General features: G+C 51.2%; 1 protein-coding gene across 1 annotated transcript; it reads right to left on the reverse strand.

Annotated features, from left to right (window-relative positions):
• Window positions 1–15,746: 15,746 nt before the first annotated feature.
• LOC144247673 (omega-hydroxyceramide transacylase-like) lies at window positions 15,747–21,242 on the reverse strand. Its single transcript, XM_077789014.1, has 6 exons — window positions 21,154–21,242; window positions 18,805–18,866; window positions 17,939–18,159; window positions 16,513–16,722; window positions 16,372–16,432; window positions 15,747–15,931 (listed from the first exon to the last, which is right to left on the reverse strand). The coding sequence occupies exons 1-6, from the start codon at window positions 21,240–21,242 to the stop codon at window positions 15,747–15,749; spliced, it is 828 nt and encodes a 275-aa protein (XP_077645140.1).
• Window positions 21,243–21,493: the final 251 nt, after the last annotated feature.

Below are 21,493 nucleotides of genomic sequence, written 5' to 3' on the forward strand. Positions count from 1 at the left end.
TGAGGGAGCAGCTGTGCTGGACCTGCTGGGCTGGCAGGGCTGTGGGCTCCACTAAGCCCAAAGCATCAGCGCAAGGTTAATCCAGCCCCAATTCCACACGGGAGCAGTGTCTGCCACCAGCCAGGAGCCAAGGCCCTGAGCTCCTTGCACACACCTTGCGGGTCCTGCTGCTGAGCAGCAAAGTAAAACTGAAGACTCGAGAGGCATAAATATATCCAATGCCTAATTGGGAGGACAAATGCACTGGAAATAATTTTCCATCGACTCTTGAGTGCAAGGGTCCCCTAAGAATTGACTGCAATGAGAAGAGTCAACTTCAGAAGCAGCTTCTGGTGCAGGAGGGAAGGGGCATTTGGAATGCATGGGTGAGGCACACAAAGCTCTTGAGCTTAAGGAAAACATTTCTGGCCACGTGCATGGCTTGTGGAAAATCCCAGAGCCAGTCTGGGAGCAGCACCAGCATTCCCAGTGCTTCAAGCCTTGTGTTCAAGCCTCCTGCCCTCAGTCAGCAGCACGAGAAGGAACTAGAAATGTGACCCATGATTGCACTGCTTTCCACATACAGCTGGAGAGCTCTGGCACTCCAGTCCCAAACCAAAGCCACGGATCACACCACATGGGCCAGGTCTTACTCTTAATTGCACCTCTGCAATATTGAGAGAGTTTGTAAATCCCTTTGTTTTGCCTTCTTACCCAATCTTGCAGCATCAAGAAGTAAAAAGTTTATATCTTGGAAGAGCAGAAGGAAGCCAAGAGTGTGTCTGCTGATTCCCTCCTAGCAATAGTGCCACATCTCCCTGGCTTTCAAAGGCTTGGACTGTCCCAGGTGTCTTTCAAAGGAAGCAGGGAGTTAGAAAAAATGTAGGTGGGTGCAGTTGTTGTCAGAGTGAGGTACCAGGGCTCCAAGAAGGTGGGGTTTGGAAAGCAGCAATCCAGGTGATCAGAGGAGTGACCCAGGTGGCATAAACAGTGATTGGGAAATGCTGCTGTGGAAATGCAGAAGCTGTTTCTTGTCCTCTCTGTGCCCTGCCCCAGGATGGGACACAGGCTGTGTGTGTCCCTGAGTGATGCCCTGTGTTTCAAGCATGTTGTTTTACCAGGCCAAACACCCTCATGGCATTTGGCATTTCCCCATCACTGGGTCAGAAACCATTGGGAGGGACCCTGCCCATCTGTCCCTCATTTTTTCATCCTGGCTTTGGGGACAAATGTCTCCAGTCCTGCTTCCCCACACAGCAGCCTGGTCTCAGTGCCTCCTGCTCCCATGGATAATTGGAAATACCCTGTGAAGCTGCAGGGTGTGAAACAGGGAATCTGACCATTCTCTACAGCTACAGCAGGGCGAGAAGAAAGAACTGAGGAGCAGAAAGACACCAATGCAGAAAGGCAAAAATGCAGTTCTGTGTTGGGTTGAAATCTTCCCATGTAAGAATCTCATCTTAGCAAACCCCAGTCTGGGTTTCTCTCCTTCATGAAAGCTGGATTTTATTATTTGTGTTTAAACAGTCCGTGATGAATCAAGGCATTTCCACAGCAGCTCCCCAGCTGAGTGCACTGGAACAGGAGCAGAATAAAGGAGTGGCTCTGGCAGGGGTCTGAACTTTGTCATGCTGGGGCCTTGCTCACCTGTGTGTGCTCACCTGGGCCCCTCAGTTGCCTCTTGGCTGCTCCGTGTTTCCTCACATGCCAGTGGCTGCCTCCTCAGCAGGCAGGGCTGACACTGGCCTAGGGAGCACATTCCCATCCCTGCCCTCCCACCAGGACACAGATTTTAGCAGAGTTAACAACACGAGTGATGTTTTTGCCACTGATGTCGCAGGCAACCTTTCTTCGAGGTGGGAAAGAAAAGAGTGGAAATGATGCACCCTGGTCCTTGCCTCACTAATTGGTATTTCTGTGGCTTTGACAGCTCCCAGAACGTGCCTCAGCACACTTACCTTTCCTACTACCAGGAGTGTGGCACAGGAACCTCCAGCCTATCTTCTGTTCGGCATTAAGCAGAGGAACCTTTTCCCTGCTGCTGTGACAAACACCTCATCTGGGCACACGAGGAGATGATGTCACTGCCCAGGGCAGTTATGAGAGCTGCGCTGACAGAGATGAAATGGTGACTTTGGCACGGTGACTTCACCCAGCTCTGGAGCAGCGCCTGGTGCTCCCAGCCAAGGGCAGGCCTCTGCAGGACAGACCTTCCTGCTCAGCTGCACCCTGGGCACAGAGCACCAGGAAATGTTGGAGCAGATCACCTCTAGCTGGAAGGAGTTCTGGCAGGCACAGCTTCATGTCGGGCCAGAAGAGATTCCTTAGCCTTGCCAGAGCCTTAGGATCACCCTATTATACCACTAAGACATTCACTAAGAGAATGGTTTGGCCTGGAAGACACTTTAAACCATATCCAGTTCCACCTCTGCCATGGCAGGGACACCTTCAGTAACCCAGATTGCTCCAAGCCCTGTCCAACCTGGCCTTGAAATAATGACACACCAGAGCCCAAGGGGGAGTCCTGCACGATGTAGGCACAGCTAGACTGCTGGCTTAAAGGTAAAAGGAAAAGCTCAGCCTAGATGGATTTCCGGCCAAATGACAGCCTGGGAGGCTCTGGTGCAGGGGCTGCTGCTCAGCAGCAGGAGGATGATGCTGCTACAGAACCGTGGAATCATTGATTCATGGAATGGTTTGGGCAGGAAGAGACCTTCATGCTCATCTCATTCCATCCCCTGGCACGGGCAGGGACAACTTCCATTAGAGCAGATTTCTTCAAGCCCTGTCCAGCCTGGCCTTGCTTCAGGTGCTCCTCGGTGAATCCGTATTCCCTGGATTAACCCTTTTTTCCTGGGTTCAGTTGCCCCCGCTCCGGGCCTGCTTTTCCCGTTGCTCTGAGGGCTCGGCAGCTCCCGCCCCTGGTGCTCTGAGGGCTCGGTGGTTCCCGTTCCTCCAAGGGCCCTGAGGGCTCGGCTGTTCCCATTCCCGTTCCTCCAAGGGCCCTGAGGGCTCGGCTGTTCCCATTCCCGTTCCTCCAAGGGCCCTGAGAGCTCGGCTGTTCCCTTTGGTCTGAAGGCTCGGCCGTTCCCGTTTCCGCCCCTGGCGCTCTGAGGGTTCGGCTGTTCCCATTCCCGTTCCCATTGCTCTGAGGGCTCGGCCGTTCCCATTCCCGTTGCTCTGATGCCTTGGCTGTTCACCTTTCCATTGTTGTGAGGGCTCGGCCGTTCCCATTCCCTTTGCTCTGAGGGTTCGGCTGTTCCCATTCCCATTGCCCTGAGGGCTCAGCTGTTCCCGTTCCCGTTGCTCTAAGGGCTCGGCCATTCCCGTTCCCTTTGCTCTGAGGGTTCGGCTGTTCCCATTCCCATTGCCCTGAGGGCTCAGCTGTTCCTGTTCCCACTGCTCTGAGGGCTCGGCTGTTCCAGTTCCCATTCCCGTTCCCATTGCTCTAAGGGCTTGGCCGTTCACGTTCCCGTTCCCGTTCCCGTTGCTCTGAGGGCTCGGCCGTTCCCGTTCCCGTTGCTCTGAGGGCTCAGCTGTTCCCATTCCCATTACTGTTCCCGTTGCTCCAAGGGCTCGGCTGTTCCTGTTCCCATTCCCGTTCCCATTGCTCTAAGGGCTTGGCCGTTCACGTTCCCGTTCCTGTTCCCGTTGCTCCAAGGGCTCGGCCGTTCCTGCCCCTGGTGCTCTGAGGGCTCGGCCGATCCTTCTGCCCTCACTGCTGCCCTTTGACAACTTGGCGGCTGCAGCAAGCCACGTCCCTTTGCATACATCGTGGGAGTATTTAGTAACGCAGGTAAGGCTTGTTAATTTGTGGTGATTGCTATGAATAAATATTTTTTTTGCCAGATGTTCCATTCTCTCTGCACAGCCCAGACCATGTCTGACACTGATGATGAAGCTGGGCCTGTTGTCACCAACACCCACTGTGTGCTGGTGCTCCCAAATCAAGGAGGATTTTGAGAATCCCACACTGGTTTAGGTGGGAAGGGGCCTCAAAGCTCATCTCCTTTCACTTCATTCCATAGGGTGAGGACATGGAGATGTTTCAGCTGATCATCATCAGCTGGAAGGTGTTTGGGCTGGCTCAACTGAATTTCAGCCTAGAAGAGATTCCTTAGTCTCTGTGAGCCCTTAGGATCACCCAGTTATACCAGAAAGACACTTGAAAAGTAGATCACAGAATCCCAGAATGGTTTGGGTTGGAAGAGACCTCAAAGCTCATCCTGTCTCAACCCCTGCTATGGCAGGAACACCTTCACTATCCCAGGATGCTCCAAGCGCGTAGCCAGTGACCTTGTCCTGTGCTGGCAGTTCCTGATGAGGGGTCCCTCTCCAGCTTCCCTGTAGCCCCTTCAGCTCCCTGAACAGGCTGTGAGGTCTCCACACAACCTTCTCTTCTCCTGGCTGAACAGCCCCAACTCGCTCAGCCTGTCTCCATAGGGGAGGTGCTCCAGTCCCCCTATAACGTTCTGGCCCATTCTGATGCATCCCGTTTGCATTGGATCCTGTCTGCTCCTGTCTTGCATCCATCCTGGATGGATTTCACTTCTCAAGCACTGCAGCCAAAGGCAGGCTGCTCCAATCCAGCTGTTCCTGCCACAGGGCAAAGTGGAAGGCTCAGAGACACCCAGGCCTCCCCAGGCAGGAACAATCAGTCCATCATTTGCTTTTGCACCTCTGCTCCCTCCCACTTATCCAACAGCTCCTTCTCCAGGTTGCTGCAAGCACCATCCCCACCTCCAGGCAGGATATTACCATTCAGTGAGCCTGAGGCAGCTACCCTATTGAAATGAGCATTAAAATCTACCAGAGAAAATTCTCATCTAGGAATTGGACTTCCAAATCCATTAGATGCATCTGCAAACCTTAGACACAAACAGGAGCACAGTTTGAAATGCCCAGCATGTCTCCCCTGCCCCATCTGGTGCTTGATCATAAGCAATGAGAAAAGCTTTGTAAAGTTAAAAAAAAAATCCATCTACAAGGAATCCCCAAACTGAAATGGTTTTGGGTTTTGCTTTATTAATCTCTCATCTTTTCAAGCAAGCAGAGCTGGTGCTGTCTCCTCTTGGAGACACGAGCTTGGAGCTAATGGCAATGGAGACTGACAGAGGCAATGGATAGAGGCAAAGTTTGGCATTGTTTGGAATCATCTTGTGCAGGAGCTTGTTTCACCGCAAGGAAGCAAAGTGGGAAGCCCAGCTGCACCCAGTGGGGTTAGAACCAGCCTGGAATGCCTCCTCTGGGGGTGGATCATGGGAATCATCCGGGGCTGAGGCCCTGCCTGTGCTGTGGCATTGCTGGCAGCGCCCATGTGCTCCTCAGGGCAGGTCAGGCTCAGCCTTCAGGCTGGGTTCCAAGTTGCTCATTGGGTTTTTAAAGCAGAAACTGGGGCCAAAAGCAGCAGCAGGCTCAGAAATGCTCTTCTGTAGCCGAGCTGGTCCTAAAGGGAATAAAACCACGTTGGTCGGTCTGACAGACACCTCTGGCAGTTCCTGTGGGACAAAGTGGATGCCGTGGGACAAAGCGCCTGGTGAGAGCTGCTTCCCTTCCTCCCGATGTCTGAAGGGCAGCCCGTTTTGGTATCCTCAAAATATTACCCTTTGTACCCCCATCGTGTTGCTTGTCTCCTTCTGCTTTGAACTCAGCAGGAATGTGAAGCCTGAGGTGGATGGGATGAGAGTCTGGAGACAAGCCAAGGCAGCAGAGCTCCCTCTGGAGCTGGAGCCCGCTGCAGCTCTAGAGGGAAGAGTGCTTGAGTCCGATCCTTGAAACTGAGCCCAACAAAGCCAAGCACGTGCCCAGTCCTGCCTGTGGCTCTGGCTGTTGGCTGCAGGTGCTCTATGCCAGACTGGGTTTCCAGTCTGGGCACGAAGGAGGGTGCAATTCCTTGTGCAGTTGTTCTGCTGGGCACACAGATAAGTGGCTACTGGATAACCTGCTAGTGCAGCCTGAGCCTCGTGGGATTGCAGGCTGCAGACACTTGTCCAAGGAATCAAGTAGAAGTTGTTCACAAGTTTATCCCCCTGCTGCTTTGGTAGCATCACTGCTGTTCTGGCATTGCACAGAGAAACAGTGAAAGAGCCTTTTCCTGACCTTGATCAGTAGGGCTTTTCCTTCCCAGAACTGGAGAATGTGATGTGCTTCTGCTCTGGAGGTGGAGAGCGTGGACTCTCTCCTTGATTGCTCTCTGGCCTAGCAAATGGGTCTTGTTTCCTCCCACAGGAGGAATTTTTCACCTCAGGCTGGTTAAAAACCTTGCAGCCCAGCTGCAAAGCAGAGGCAGCGATTCCTGACAGCCCAGAGCTGCCCAACTTCCAAAGAAACCTCATTCCCACCCTGTTGCTTCCAAAAGCTCCACATAGGTCAGACTGATGGTGCCTTTATAAAAGCAACCAGGGAAGCAACTTCTACAGCCTAACACTGTGTCCTGCACTGCTTAGTGGGTTGAGAGTTGGCTTGTTTTCAAAGGAAATCTCTTTCTTGGTTCCACTTTATGTTTTCCAAACTCTTGTTTTTTGATCTGGAATGGTAATGGTCCTAGTCTTTCCCATTTATATTCCTCATTTCTTCTAGTCCTTCCAGAGATACCTAATTGTATAATTTTTCAGTTTTCATCTAATTTATGTGGCTGCATTTTAAATAATCACCATGTTGAAAAAGCAGAGTGATTTCTAGTAATCTGATGAATTCTGAATTGTTGAAAGACTCAGAAGGAAAGAAAGAGAAAATAGAGAGTAAAATGGAAATAAATATTGCATTTCATCAGATGATTCTTGATATATTTTACTAACAACAAACTGGAAATGGAAATGCTGTGTGGATTGTCTGGTTTTCCATGCAAAACTAAAATGGGAGCAGGCATTATTTTTCACAGAATTGCAGAAAACGATAAGTTTAGCATTTAAACCTGCCTTGTGTTCCTTGAAAATGATGCAGCTAGAAGTTTACCTGCAGCTGTAATATGCTTTCCTTGCACTTTGTGTTTGTGTGGCTGCAGCCAGAGTTCCTAAGGAGAAGTTTGGATTTGGCTGGCACAGCAAAGGCAGCTGGAACCCTTGAGACACCCCTAAAGAAGGGATGTGTGGGCAGAACCTGTTCTTACCTCACTGGGTGAGTGAATACATGGCCTTCTCCATGGAAGGAGCTCCTTGTCCATGGAGCCCTTCTGACCCAGCCACCAATGAAGTCCTCAGTGCTCACCCAAATCCAGAGTGAGCAGGGCTCAGTGTGAGGCCTCACTTGTAACCCCTGAGGTGAGAGGGAAGTTTCTCCCATCCCTGTCCATTCTCACCGGCCCCAGAGCCTCTTTGGGCACTGACAGCCCTGGGCAAGTGTCACTTGAAAATGGATGGGGTAAAGGAAGAGCTGGTTCTTTACCTTCCTGGGGGTGGAGAAGGTGGTTTGGGGCTTCCTATTCTTCCTTATCTGCTGCCTGGAGGATTCCTGGATTCTCTTTGTTGTCATCCTCATGATTGGTGGCTCTGGAGTGAAAAAGCCTCAGTCGTGGCTTCAGGTGCAGGGTCTCGTCACCTTTCTGATTTGATTCATTGGCCAAGGAAAGTGTGAAGCCCTCAAAGTAATTCACCTGGAAATCCCCTGGTGGGAAGAGATTCCAGCTCTCAGTGCTTGTTGCTCAACTGCCAGGTCTGCAGCAGTGTGAGGGGAGACTTGGGCTGAGGACAAATCAGGGATACTGATGAGCCCAGGGCTCGGGAATCACCAAACATTGGTGCTCTGTGCATCAGGGGCTTATCAAACACCACGCAGGGCACGTGAGCCTGCGCTTGTGCCTAGGGGTCCTGGGACCTGTGTTCCCTGGGGAAAGCTCTGTCATGCCCAGTGTGGCAGAGAAAAGGGGAGTGTGGCTCTGGAGGCAGCTTCAGGAGGGGCCAGGACTCAAGGAATCCTGGCAGTGCCAGGAATACAGGCATTTCTCTGCCCCAGTCACTCTGGGGCAGCATCTCTTACCGTGTGTCAGCAAACCAAGGATGTAGGGGAAGCACCCAACCTACGTGTCCACACTTCCAGTCACTTACTTAGTCTTTTTAGGAAGGAGACCGTGTCCTGATAGCCCTGGACAAAAAAGCGGTCCATGACCTGTGAGGGGAGGCAGCAGTCAGTGCAGCTGGGCTGCTGCAGGGGCCTCACAGCTCTGGCTACCTGGAGGAGCTGCTCACCTGATGTGTGGGAACCTGAAAAATGTGCTGTAAGCGGCAGATGTTCATTTTTGAGATCTGTAAGGTACAGTCAGAGAGCTGGAAGGTCAGGAAGGCAGCGGGGCCATCCCTGGGGCAGATGTCGTATTCGCCGGCGAAGGCAGAGATGGTGATGGTGGTGCGGGACACGAAGTCGGCTCTCCACATGGCCAGCTCCCCGTCCACGTAGCGCTGGGAGACAGAACAGGGAGCCCTGAGCCTTCCCCTCGCAGGGAGAGCAGTGCTGCTCACATGGGCAAACGTGGGCCTTGTTCCCCAGCCAGGCCCACAGCAGACCAAGGTTCTGGGGCTCCACAGATCCTCTTCCAGGGAACTGCCCCACCTGCTGCTCCCATGCTCCAGGTCCAAACCTGCCCTACTCCCTTCCCCCTGAAATCTGCAATGAACCTGGGAGGAAAGTGCAGCAGAACAGATGTGGGGTAACCCCGGGGGCAGGAGTAGATGGACAATCCTGTAGGAAGCTCAGTCCTGTCTGCAGTGAGATCAGATTGTGGGGCCCTGTTCTTCCCTCTGCAGACACTGGGGGAACCCAGCCTTGAGCTACGTTGGTGGCAAACACAGATAGAAAGGTCCTGAATGCCACCACTGGAGAAAGGAGAGAGGCTGGAGGGGCCCTGGGCCTGAGCTGGGACAGGGTCTCCAGACCACAAAGCTACTCACCACCCCACGGAACGTTGGAGGGAAAATCCCAAAATACAGTGGAATGAAGACACTGCAAATCACAGCCTGTGGGTGAGATAGGATGGACAGAAATGAGTGAAGATCCCCAAAAACTGTTACCTTTGGGAGGGGTGGTTCATCTGTGAGTGCCAGAACAGGGTCCCCCAGCTGGGTTATTGGGCACCACGGACTAATGGGCACCAGACCATGTCAGCTGCCCACAGCCAGGGCAGAGAAGATGGAAGGGAACCTGTGAAATGCCTCAAATTGCTCTCTTCATGTTCAGCATAATTGAGGCGGTAATCAAAAGGGCTGATTTTTGAAAATTATTTCAGCTTGTCAGGATGCAGAGGGTGGCAAGGACAGAAATCATGGCATGGACTAGAATGGACCAGGGCCTGTTAGGATGAGACAAGGGCTGATGGTTTGTAACTACACGGGGGGAGATTGAGATATAGGGAAGATATTTTTTACCTTGAGGTTGTTGAGGCCCTGCACAGGTTGCCCAGAGAAGCTGGGCATCCTGGAAGCATGCAAGGCCAGGTAGGATGGGGCTTGAGACCAGCCTGGGACAGTGGAAGGTGTCCCTGCCCATGACAGGGTGGATCTTGATGAGCTTTAAGGTCCCATCCAACCCAAACCATTCTGTGCTTTTGTGCTGTGGGACATGGCCAGGCAGCAAATGTCTCCCAGCTCCTCCCTCACGGGCGGCTGCGGCTGCTCCCACCTGAATCAGCTCCTCCTTCGAGGCAAACTCGGACACTGTCACACATCTCCAGTCGTGCAGGCGGGTGAGGATAATGTGCAGCTTTCCAGACACCAGCTCGTGGGCATTTGGAGGCAGGAATTTCTCTAGGGTCTCCCTTAAGGCTCTAAGTACCCGTCCTCCAGGGACAAGCCCCCAGAGAGAGATTTCGAAGCGGCTGAAGAAGTACTCAGTCACATCATCTGCAAAGCAAAGCAAAGCCAAGCAATCATTCTACATCCCTTATAATGTTATTTATTTGCATTTTGAGCTGCACTTCCACATGAGAATGGGGTATTTTATCCAGCTGCTAAATGCTTATTTAGTGCCATTGTGTTTTTTTCATTATGGCTGAAGGTCCCATGTTTGGACCCAACCTTTCCAAGGACTTTCAATAGTGTAGAAGACAGAAGTATTCTGTTTTCTTTTTGCATTTCTCCCCATTTTCTGCACAAGGCACCTTAAAACTTTTTGGACATACGGTAGAAAATGGACAGGAAGCTTTTGTATAACATTTCCTCCTGTTAGTTCTGCATCTATGCCCTACTAATGTATCTTCTTTCTCCTTGTTTTTTTGGGAATCTAGCAACAGTCTCAAATGCCTTATCAAGGAGAGCACCTCTCTTTCTTTTATTAATAAGCTTGCCATGAATTCCCGTTAAGAAGATGCAATGACTGTTTTCCATGTGCTGCATAATTTACACGTTTTCCGCTATTCAAGAAGGAAATAAAGTTTAAAAATCTGAGGAATTAACCATTGATAATGAAACAAAAATATTTGGAACTCCAATATTCCCAGGTATTCCATCTCTATGGATACAAAATAAAAAGAAATCTGTAGCCCTTACCCACATCACATCCACACAATCCAGCTGTAGCTACAATAGATCCTGAAGATGCTCCATAGATCCTGTGTGCAGATTTCATTATGTCAGGAGACAAGTCCCGCAAAGCAGATAACACTCCAGCTTGGTAGAAAACCATGAAACCACATCCTCTAAACAGTATAGAGTAAGGTCTTCCCTCTTTACCACTTATTTTCAGCATCTCTGCTAACTCCAAGCACCCCAACAACAAGGAAAGAGCTGCCCAACAGCTTTAGTGGGTTGTCCAGAGCCAGGCAGCGCTCAGCTGTGGCTCTCTTTCCAACCACACTCTCACTGTCTTATATCCCTCTGGGCCAAAGGTGCAGTGAAACAGCAGCAGTGGACAGAAATGGATGATGTGATGTCCTAATGTTCATTAAAATAAGATTACTGCATTGCAGGGTGCCTGAGGTGAGCACTGGCAGCCCCAGGCGATGGGGACAGCCACATGTCACACTGATGTGTTGGGGGAGCAGCCCAGGGGTCTGATGCTCCCCAGGACTGAGCCTTCATGAGGGAAAAGCTGCTTCCCAAAGTGGTAAACTGCTTCAGTGATACCCTGGAGTTCCAGCACAAAATTCCAGCCCCTTGGGCAGTAGGAATTCTCAAATATTCCCTGGCACAAAAGAGTCTTGCAAGCTGCTGCTTAAAACCCTCTTGCCTCATTTGCAACAGGTTGCCAAACCCCATCATGGGGAGTGGAGAAGGTGGCTGGATTACTAAAGAAATCTAAACCCAGTTAGTTTTCCTGGTTTCACAATTTTTGTTTGCTTACAGAAGGGTAAAAATACAGAGTCCAAGCAACAACTGATGGTTTCACCTGCTTCCTAGATGGCTGAAGTTTCAGTAGAGAAAGAGGTTGATAAAGAAGGAAAGACTGGGGAAAAACATCTGACAAATGCAGGGATTTGTTGGTTATCCATGTAGAAATGCAAAGCCTTCTAAGCTTTGCTGCTGGGTGAGACACTGGGAAGCTGCTGGTGGGAAAAGCAGCGCTGAGAGCTGGGCAAGAGAGAGGCAAGTGGCCAGCACAGCCAATAACATCTTGGACATGCCTCTCCTGATATACACAGAAATCTCCCCAACACCTTCAGGCAAAATGCTCCCAAAGCCACCAGGAGTGCTTCTCTCCCTCTTGCTGTGTGCCAGGGCAGTGCTGGAGTGATTTGGATGCAGCCCTGCTCTCTGTGAGGGGGCTGCAAAACAGCCCTGAGGCTGAGGGAGCAGCTGTGCTGGACCTGCTGGGCTGGCAGGGCTGTGGGCTCCACTAAGCCCAAAGCATCAGCGCAAGGTTAATCCAGCCCCAATTCCACACGGGAGCAGTGTCTGCCACCAGCCAGGAGCCAAGGCCCTGAGCTCCTTGCACACACCTTGCACACGGTCTGCTTTTCCCGTTGCTTCGAGGGCTTGGCCGTTCCCGTTCCCGTTGCTCTGAGGGCTCAGCTGTTCCCGTTCCCGTTCCTGTTCCCGTTGCTCCGAGGGCTCAGCTGTTCCTGTTCCCTTTCCCGTTCCCGTTGCTCCGAGGGCTCGGCCGTTCCTGCCCCTGGCGCTCTGAGGGCTCGGCCGATCTTTCTGCCCTCACTGCTGCCCTTTCCCAACTTGGCGGCTGCAGCAAGCCTCGTCCCTTCACATGCATCGTGGGAGTCTTTAGAAACGCAGGTAAGGCTTGTCAATTTGTGGTGATTGCTATGAATAAATATTTTTTTTGCCTGATGTTCCATTCTCTCTGCACAGCCCAGACCATGTCCGACAATGATGATGAAGCTGGGCCTGTTGTCACCAACACCCACTGTGTGCTGGTGCTCCCAAATCAAGGAGGATTTTGAGAATCCTAGACTGGTTTAGGTGGGAAGGGGCCTCAAAGCTCATCTCCTTTCACTTCATTCCATAGGTTGAGGACATGGAGATGTTTCAGCTGATCATCATCAGCTGGAAGGTGTTTGGGCTGGCTCAACTGAATTTCAGCCTAGAAGAGATTCCTTAGTCTCTGTGAGCCCTTAGGATCACCCAGTGATACCAGAAAGACACTTGAAAAGTAGATCACAGAATCCCAGAATGGTTTGGGTTGGAAGAGACCTCAAAGCTCATCCTGTCTCAACCCCTGCTATGGCAGGAACACCTTCACTATCCCAGGATGCTCCAAGCGCGTAGCCAGTGACCTTGTCCTGTGCTGGCAGTTCCTGATGAGGGGTCCCTCTCCAGCTTCCCTGTAGCCCCTTCAGCTCCCTGAACAGGCTGTGAGGTCTCCACACAACCTTCTCTTCTCCTGGCTGAACAGCCCCAACTCGCTCAGCCTGTCTCCAAAGGGGAGGTGCTCCAGTCCCCCTATAACGTTCTGGCCCATTCTGATGCATCCCGTTTGCATTGGATCCTGTCTGCTCCTGTCTTGCATCCATCCTGGATGGATTTCACTTCTCAAGCACTGCAGCCAAAGGCAGGCTGCTCCAATCCAGCTGTTCCTGCACAGGGCAAAGTGGAAGGCTCAGAGACACCCAGGCCTCCTCAGGCAGGAACAATCAGTCCATCATTTGCTTTTGCACCTCTGCTCCCTCCCACTTATCCAACAGCTCCTTCTCCAGGTTGCTGCAAGCACCATCCCCACCTCCAGGCAGGATATTACCATTCAGTGAGCCTGAGGCAGCTACCCTATTGAAATGAGCATTAAAATCTACCAGAGAAAATTCTCATCTAGGAATTGGACTTCCAAATCCATTAGATGCATCTGCAAACCTTAGACACAAACAGGAGCACAGTTTGAAATGCCCAGCATGTCTCCCCTGCCCCATCTGGTGCTTGATCATAAGCAATGAGAAAAGCTTTGTGAAGTTAAAAAAAAAATCCATCTACAAGGAATCCCCAAACTAAAATGGTTTTGGGTTTTGCTTTATTAATCTCTCATCTTTTCAAGCAAGCAGAGCTGGTGCTGTCTCCTCTTGGAGACACGAGCTTGGAGCTAATGGCAATGGAGACTGACAGAGGCAATGGATAGAGGCAAAGTTTGGCATTGATTGGAATCATCTTGTACAGGAGCTTGTTTCACTGCAAGGAAGCAAAGTGGGAAGCCCAGCTGCATCCAGTGGGGTTAGAACCAGCCTGGAATGCCTCCTCTGGGGGTGAATCATGGGAATCATCCGGGGCTGAGGCGCTGCCTGTGCTGTGGCATTGCTGGCAGCGCCCATGTGCTCCTCAGGGCAGGTCAGGCTCAGCCTTCAGGCTGGGTTCCAAGTTGCTCATTGGGTTTTTAAAGCAGAAACTGGGGCCAAAAGCAGCAGCAGGCTCAGAAATGCTCTTCTGTAGCCGAGCTGGTCCTAAAGGGAATAAAACCACGTTGGTCAGTCTGACAGACACCTCTGGCAGTTCCTGTGGGACAAAGTGGATGCCGTGGGAGAAAGCGCCTGGTGGGAGCTGCTTCCCTTCCTCCCGATGTCTGAAGGGCAGCCCGTTTTGGTATCCTCAAAATATTACCCTTTGTACCCCCATCGTGTTGCTTGTCTCCTTCTGCTTTGAACTCAGCAGGAATGTGAAGCCTGAGGTGGATGGGATGAGAGTCTGGAGACAAGCCAAGGCAGCAGAGCTCCCTCTGGAGCTGGAGCCCGCTGCAGCTCTAGAGGGAAGAGTGCTTGAGTCCGATCCTTGAAACTGAGCCCAACAAAGCCAAGCACGTGCCCAGTCCTGCCTGTGGCTCTGGCTGTTGGCTGCAGGTGCTCTATGCCAGACTCGGTTTCCAGTCTGGGCACTAAGGAGGGTGCAATTCCTTGTGCAGTTGTTCTGCTGGGCACACAGATAAGTGGCTACTGGATAACCTGCTAGTGCAGCCTGAGCCTCGTGGGATTGCAGGCTGCAGACACTTGTCCAAGGAATCAAGTAGAAGTTGTTCACAAGTTTATCCCCCTGCTGCTTTGGTAGCATCACTGCTGTTCTGGCATTGCACAGAGAAACAGTGAAAGAGCCTTTTCCTGACCTTGATCAGTAGGGCTTTTCCTTCCCAGAACTGGAAAATGTGATGTGCTTCTGCTCTGGAGGTGGAGAGCGTGGACTCTCTCCTTGATTGCTCTCTGGCCTAGCAAATGAGTCTTGTTTCCTCCCACAGGAGGAATTTTTCACCTCAGGCTGGTTAAAAACCTTGCAGCCCAGCTGCAAAGCAGAGGCAGTGATTCCTGACAGCCCAGAGCTGCCCAACTTCCAAAGAAACCTGATTCCCACCCTGTTGCTTCCAAAAGCTCCACATAGGTCAGACTGATGGTGCCTTTATAAAAGCAACCAGGGAAGCAACTTCTACAGCCTAACACTGTGTCCTGCACTGCTTAGTGGGTAGAGAGTTGGCTTGTTTTCAAAGGAAATCTCTTTCTTGATTCCACTTTGTTTTCCAAACTCTTGTTTTTTGATCTGGAATGGTAATGGTCCTAGTCTTTCCCATTTATATTCCTCATTTCTTCTAGTCCTTCCAGATATACCTGATTGTATAATTTTTCAGTTTTCATCTAATTTATGTGGCTGCATTTTAGATAATCACCATGTTAAAAAAGCAGAGAGACTTCTAGTAATCTGATGAATTCTGAATTGTTGAAAGACTCAGAAGGAAAGAGAAAATAGAGAGTAAAATGGAAATAAATATTGCATTTCATCAGATGATTCTTGCTAATTTTTTACTAACAGCAAACTGGAAACAGAAAGACTGTGTGGATTGTCTGGTTTTCCATGCAAAACTAAAATGGGAGCAGGCATTATTTTTCACAGAACTGCAGAAAACGATAAGTTTAGCATTTAAACCTGCCTTGTGTTCCTTGAAAATGATGCAGCTAGAAGTTTACCTGCAGCTGTAATATGCTTTCCTTGCACTTTGTGTTTGTGTGGCTGCAGCCAGAGTTCCTAAGGAGAAGTTTGGATTTGGCTGGCACAGCAAAGGCAGCTGGAACCCTTGAGACACCCCTAAAGAAGGGATGTGTGGGCAGAACCTGTTCTTACCTCACTGGGTGAGTGAATACATGGCCTTCTCCATGGAAGGAGCTCCTTGTCCATGGAGCCCTTCTGACCCAGCCACCAATGAAGTCCTCAGTGCTCACCCAAATGCAGAGTGAGCAGGGCTCAGTGTGAGGCCTCACTTGTAACCCCTGAGGTGCGAGGGAAGTTTCTCCCATCCCTGTCCATTCTCACCGGTCCCAGAGCCTGTTTGGGCACTGACAGCCCTGGGCAAGTGTCACTTGAAAATGGATGGGGTAAAGGAAGAGCTGGTTCTTTACCTTCCTGGGGGTGGAGAAGGTGTTGTGGGGCTTCCTATTCTTCCTTATCTGCTGCCTGGAGGATTCCTGGATTCTCTTTGTTGTCATCCTCATGATCGGTGGCTCTGGAGTGAAAAAGCCTCAGTCGTGGCTTCAGGTGCAGGGTCTCATCACCTTTCTGATTTGATTCATTGGCCAAGGAAAGTGTGAAGCCCTCAAAGTAATTCACCTGGAAATCCCCTGGTGGGAAGAGATTCCAGCTCTCAGTGCTTGTTGCTCAACTGCCAGGTCTGCAGCAGTGTGAGGCGAGACCTGGGCTGAGGGCAAATCAGGGATACTGATGAGCCCAGGGCTCGGGAATCACCAAACATTGGTGCTCTGTGCATCAGGGGCTTATCAAACACCACGCAGGGCACGTGAGCCTGCGCTTGTGCCTAGGGGTCCTGGGACCTGTGTTCCCTGGGGAAAGCTCTGTCATGTACAGTGTGGCAGAGAAAAGGGGAGTGTGGCTCTGGAGGCAGCTTCAGGAGGGGCCAGGACTCAAGGAATCCTGGCAGTGCCAGGAATACAGGCATTTCTCTGCCCCAGTCACTCTGGGGCAGCATCTCTTACCGTGTGTCAGCAAACCAAGGATGTAGGGGAAGCACCCAACCTACGTGTCCACACTTCCAGTCACTTACTCAGTCTTTTTAGGAAGGAGACCGTGTCCTGGTAGCCCTGGACAAAAAAGCGGTCCATGACCTGTGAGGGGAGGCAGCAGTCAGTGCAGCTGGGCTGCTGCAGGGGCCTCACGGCTCTGGCTTCCTGGAGGAGCTGCTCACCTGATGTGTGGGAACCTGAAAAATGTGCTGTAAGCGGCAGATGTTCATTTTTGAGATCTGTAAGATACAGTCAGAGAGCTGGAAGGTCAGGAAGGCAGCGGGGCCATCCCTGGGGCAGATGTCGTATTCGCCGGCGAAGGCAGAGATGGTGATGGTGGTGCGGGACACGAAGTCGGCTCTCCACATGGCCAGCTCCCCGTCCACGTAGCGCTGGGAGACAGAACAGGGAGCCCTGAGCCTTCCCCTCGCAGGGAGAGCAGTGCTGCTCACATGGGCAAACGTGGGCCTTGTTCCCCAGCCAGGCCCACAGCAGACCATGGTTCTGGGGCTCCACAGATCCTCTTCCAGGGAACTGCCCCACCTGCTGCTCCCATGCTCCAGGTCCAAACCTGCCCTACTCCCTTCCCCCTGAAATCTGCAATGAACCTGGGAGGAAAGTGCAGCAGAACAGATGTGGGGTAACCCCGGGGGCAGGAGTAGATGGACAATCTTGTAGGAAGCTCAGTCCTGTCTGCAGTGAGATCAGATTGTGGGGCCCTGTTCTTCCCTCTGCAGACACTGGGGGAACCCAGCCTTGAGCTACGTTGGTGGCAAACACAGATAGAAAGGTCCTGAATGCCACCACTGGAGAAAGGAGAGAGGCTGGAGGGGCCCTGGGCCTGAGCTGGGACAGGGTCTCCAGACCACAAAGCTACTCACCACCCCACGGAACGTTGGAGGGAAAATCCCAAAATACAGTGGAATGAAGACACTGCAAATCACAGCCTGTGGGTGAGATAGGATGGACAGAAATGAGTGAAGATCCCCAAAAACTGTTACCTTTGGGAGGGGTGGTTCATCTGTGAGTGCCAGAACAGGGTCCCCCAGCTGGGTTATTGGGCACCACGGACTAATGGGCACCAGTCCATGTCAGATGCCCACAGCCAGGGCAGAGAAGATGGAAGGGAACCTGTGAAATGCCTCAAATTGCTCTCTTCATGTTCAGCATAATTGAGGCGGTAATCAAAAGGGCTGATTTTTGAAAATCATTTCAGCTTGTCAGGATGCAGAGGGTGGCAAGGACAGAAATCATGGCATGGACTAGAATGGACCAGGGCCTGTTAGGATGAGACAAGGGCTGATGGTTTGTAACTACACGGGGGGAGATTGAGATATAGGGAAGATATTTTTTACCTTGAGGTTGTTGAGGCCCTGCACAGGTTGCCCAGAGAAGCTGGGCATCCTGGAAGCATGCAAGGCCAGGTAGGATGGGGCTTGAGACCAGCCTGGGACAGTGGAAGGTGTCCCTGCCCATGACAGGGTGGATCTTGATGAGCTTTAAGGTCCCATCCAACCCAAACCATTCTGTGCTTTTGTGCTGTGGGACATGGCCAGGCAGCAAATGTCTCCCAGCTCCTCCCTCACGGGCGGCTGCGGCTGCTCCCACCTGAATCAGCTCCTCCTTCGAGGCAAACTCGGACACTGTCACACATCTCCAGTCGTGCAGGCGGGTGAGGATAATGTGCAGCTTTCCAGACACCAGCTCGTGGGCATTTGGAGGCAGGAATTTCTCTAGGGTCTCCCTTAAGGCTCTAAGTACCCGTCCTCCAGGGACAAGCCCCCAGAGAGAGATTTCGAAGCGGCTGAAGAAGTACTCAGTCACATCATCTGCAAAGCAAAGCAAAGCAAAGCAATCATTCTACATCCCTTATAATGTTATTTATTTCCATTTTGAGCTGCACTTCCACATGAGAATGGGGTATTTTATCCAGCTGCTAAATGCTTATTTAGTGCCATTTTGTTTTTTTCATTATGGCTGAAGGTCCCAGGTGTGGACCCAACCTTTCCAAGGACTTTCAATATTGAATGAGGCAGAAGTATTCTGTTTTCTTTTTGCATTTCTCCCCATTTTCTGCATAAGACACCTTAAAACTTTTTGGACATATGGTAGAAAATGGACAGGAAGCCTTTGTAGAACATTTCCCCCTGTTAGTTCTGCATCTATGCCCTACTAATGTATCTTCTTTCTCCTTGTTTTTTTGGGAATCTAGCAACAGTCTCAAATGCCTTATCAAGGAGAGCACCTCTCTTTCTTTTATTAATAAGCTTGCCATGAATTCCCGTTAAGAAGATGCAATGACTGTTTTCCATGTGCTGCATAATTTACACATTTTCTGCTATTCAAGAAGGAAATAAAGTTTAAAAATTTGAGGAATTAACCATTGATAATGAAACAAAAGTATTTGGAACTCCAATATTCCCAGGTATTCCATCTCTATGGATACAAAATAAAAAGAAATCTGTATCCCTTACCCACATCACATCCACACAATCCAGCTGTAGCTACAATAGATCCTGAAGATGCTCCATAGATCCTGTGTGCAGATTTCATTATGTCAGGAGACAAGTCCCGCAAAGCAGATAACACTCCAGCTTGGTAGAAAACCATGAAACCACATCCTCTAAACAGGATAGAGTAAGGTCTTCCCTCTTTACCACTTATTTTCAGCATCTCTGCTAACTCCAAGCACCCCAACAACAAGGAAAGAGCTGCCCAACAGCTTTAGTGGGTTGTCCAGAGCCAGGCAGCGCTCAGCTGTGGCTCTCTTTCCAACCACACTCTCACTGTCTTATATCCCTCTGGGCCAAAGGTGCAGTGAAACAGCAGCAGTGGGCGGAAATGGATGATGTGATGTCCTAATGTTCATTAAAATAAGATTACTGCATTGCAGGGTGCCTGAGGTGAGCACTGGCAGCCCCAGGCGATGGGGACAGCCACATGTCACACTGATGTGTTGGGGGAGCAGCCCAGGGGTCTGATGCTCCCCAGGACTGAGCCTTCATGAGGGAAAAGCTGCTTCCCAAAGTGGTAAACTGCTTCAGTGATACCCTGGAGTTCCAGCACAAAATTCCAGCCCCTTGGGCAGTAGGAATTCTCAAATATTCCCTGGCACAAAAGAGTCTTGCAAGCTGCTGCTTAAAACACTCTTGCCCCATTTGCAACAGGTTGCCAAACCCCATCACGGGGAGTGGAGAAGGTGGCTGGATTACTAAAGAAATCTAAACCCAGTTAGTTTTCCTGGTTTCACAATTTTCGTTTGCTTACAGAAGGGTAAAAATACAGAGTCCAAGTAACAACTGATGGTTTCACCTGCTTCCTAGATGGCTGAAGTTTCAGTAGAGAAAGAGGTTGATAAAGAAGGAAAGACTGGGGAGAAACATCTGACAAACACAGGGATTTGTTGGTTATCCATGTAGAAATGCAAAGCCTTCTAAGCTTTGCTGCTGGGTGAGACACTGGGAAGCTGCTGGTGGGAAAAGCAGCGCTGAGAGCTGGGCAAGACAGAGGCAAGTGGCCAGCACAGCCAATAACAACTTGGACATGCCTCTTCTGATATACACAGAAATCTCCCCAACACCTTCAGGCAAAATGCTCCCAAGGCCACCAGGAGTGCTTCTCTCCCTCTTGCTGTGTGCCAGGGCAGTGCTGGAGTGATTTGGATGCAGCCCTGCTCTCTGTGAGGGGGCTGCAAAACAGCCCTGAGGCTGAGGGAGCAGCTGTGCTGGACCTGCTGGGCTGGCAGGGCTGTGGGCTCCACTAAGCCCAAAGCATCAGCGCAAGGTTAATCCAGCCCCAATTCCACATGGGAGCAGTGTCTGCCACCAGCCAGGAGCCAAGGCCCTGAGCTCCTTGCACACACCTTGCACACGGTCTGCTTTTCTCGTTGCTTCGAGGGCTTGGCCGTTCCCGTTCCCGTTGCTCCGAGGGCTCAGCTGTTCCCGTTCCCGTTGCTCTGAGGGCTCAGCTGTTCCTGTTCCCGTTCCTGTTCCCGTTGCTCCGAGGGCTCGGCTGTTCCTGTTCCCATTCCCGTTCCCATTGCTCTAAGGGCTTGGCCGTTCACGTTCCCGTTCCTGTTCCCGTTGCTCCAAGGGCTCGGCCGTTCCTGCCCCTGGTGCTCTGAGGGCTCGGCCGATCCTTCTGCCCTCACTGCTGCCCTTTCCCAACTTGGCAGCTGCAGCAAGCCTCGTCCCTTCACATGCATCGTGGGAGTCTTTAGAAACGCAGGTAAGGCTTGTTAATTTGTGGTGATTGCTATGAATAAATATTTTTTTTGCCTGATGTTCCATTCTCTCTGCACAGCCCAGACCATGTCCGACAATGATGATGAAGCTGGGCCTGTTGTCACCAACACCCACTGTGTGCTGGTGCTCCCAAATCAAGGAGGATTTTGAGAATCCTAGACTGGTTTAGGTGGGAAGGGGCCTCAAAGCTCATCTCCTTTCACTTCATTCCATAGGTTGAGGACATGGAGATGTTTCAGCTGATCATCATCAGCTGGAAGGTGTTTGGGCTGGCTCAACTGAATTTCAGCCTAGAAGAGATTCCTTAGTCTCTGTGAGCCCTTAGGATCACCCAGTGATACCAGAAAGACACTTGAAAAGTAGATCACAGAATCCCAGAATGGTTTGGGTTGGAAGAGACCTCAAAGCTCATCCTGTCTCAACCCCTGCTATGGCAGGAACACCTTCACTATCCCAGGATGCTCCAAGCGCGTAGCCAGTGACCTTGTCCTGTGCTGGCAGTTCCTGATGAGGGGTCCCTCTCCAGCTTCCCTGTAGCCCCTTCAGCTCCCTGAACAGGCTGTGAGGTCTCCACACAACCTTCTCTTCTCCTGGCTGAACAGCCCCAACTCGCTCAGCCTGTCTCCATAGGGGAGGTGCTCCAGTCCCCCTATAACGTTCTGGCCCATTCTGATGCATCCCGTTTGCATTGGATCCTGTCTGCTCCTGTCTTGCATCCATCCTGGATGGATTTCACTTCTCAAGCACTGCAGCCAAAGGCAGGCTGCTCCAATCCAGCTGTTCCTGCCACAGGGCAAAGTGGAAGGCTCAGAGACACCCAGGCCTCCCCAGGCAGGAACAATCAGTCCATCATTTGCTTTTGCACCTCTGCTCCCTCCCACTTATCCAACAGCTCCTTCTCCAGGTTGCTGCAAGCACC

This window comes from Lonchura striata, chromosome 26, assembly GCF_050655825.1.
Source record: "Lonchura striata isolate lonStrDom1 chromosome 26, ASM5065582v1, whole genome shotgun sequence".
Classification (NCBI taxonomy): domain Eukaryota; kingdom Metazoa; phylum Chordata; class Aves; order Passeriformes; family Estrildidae; genus Lonchura; species Lonchura striata.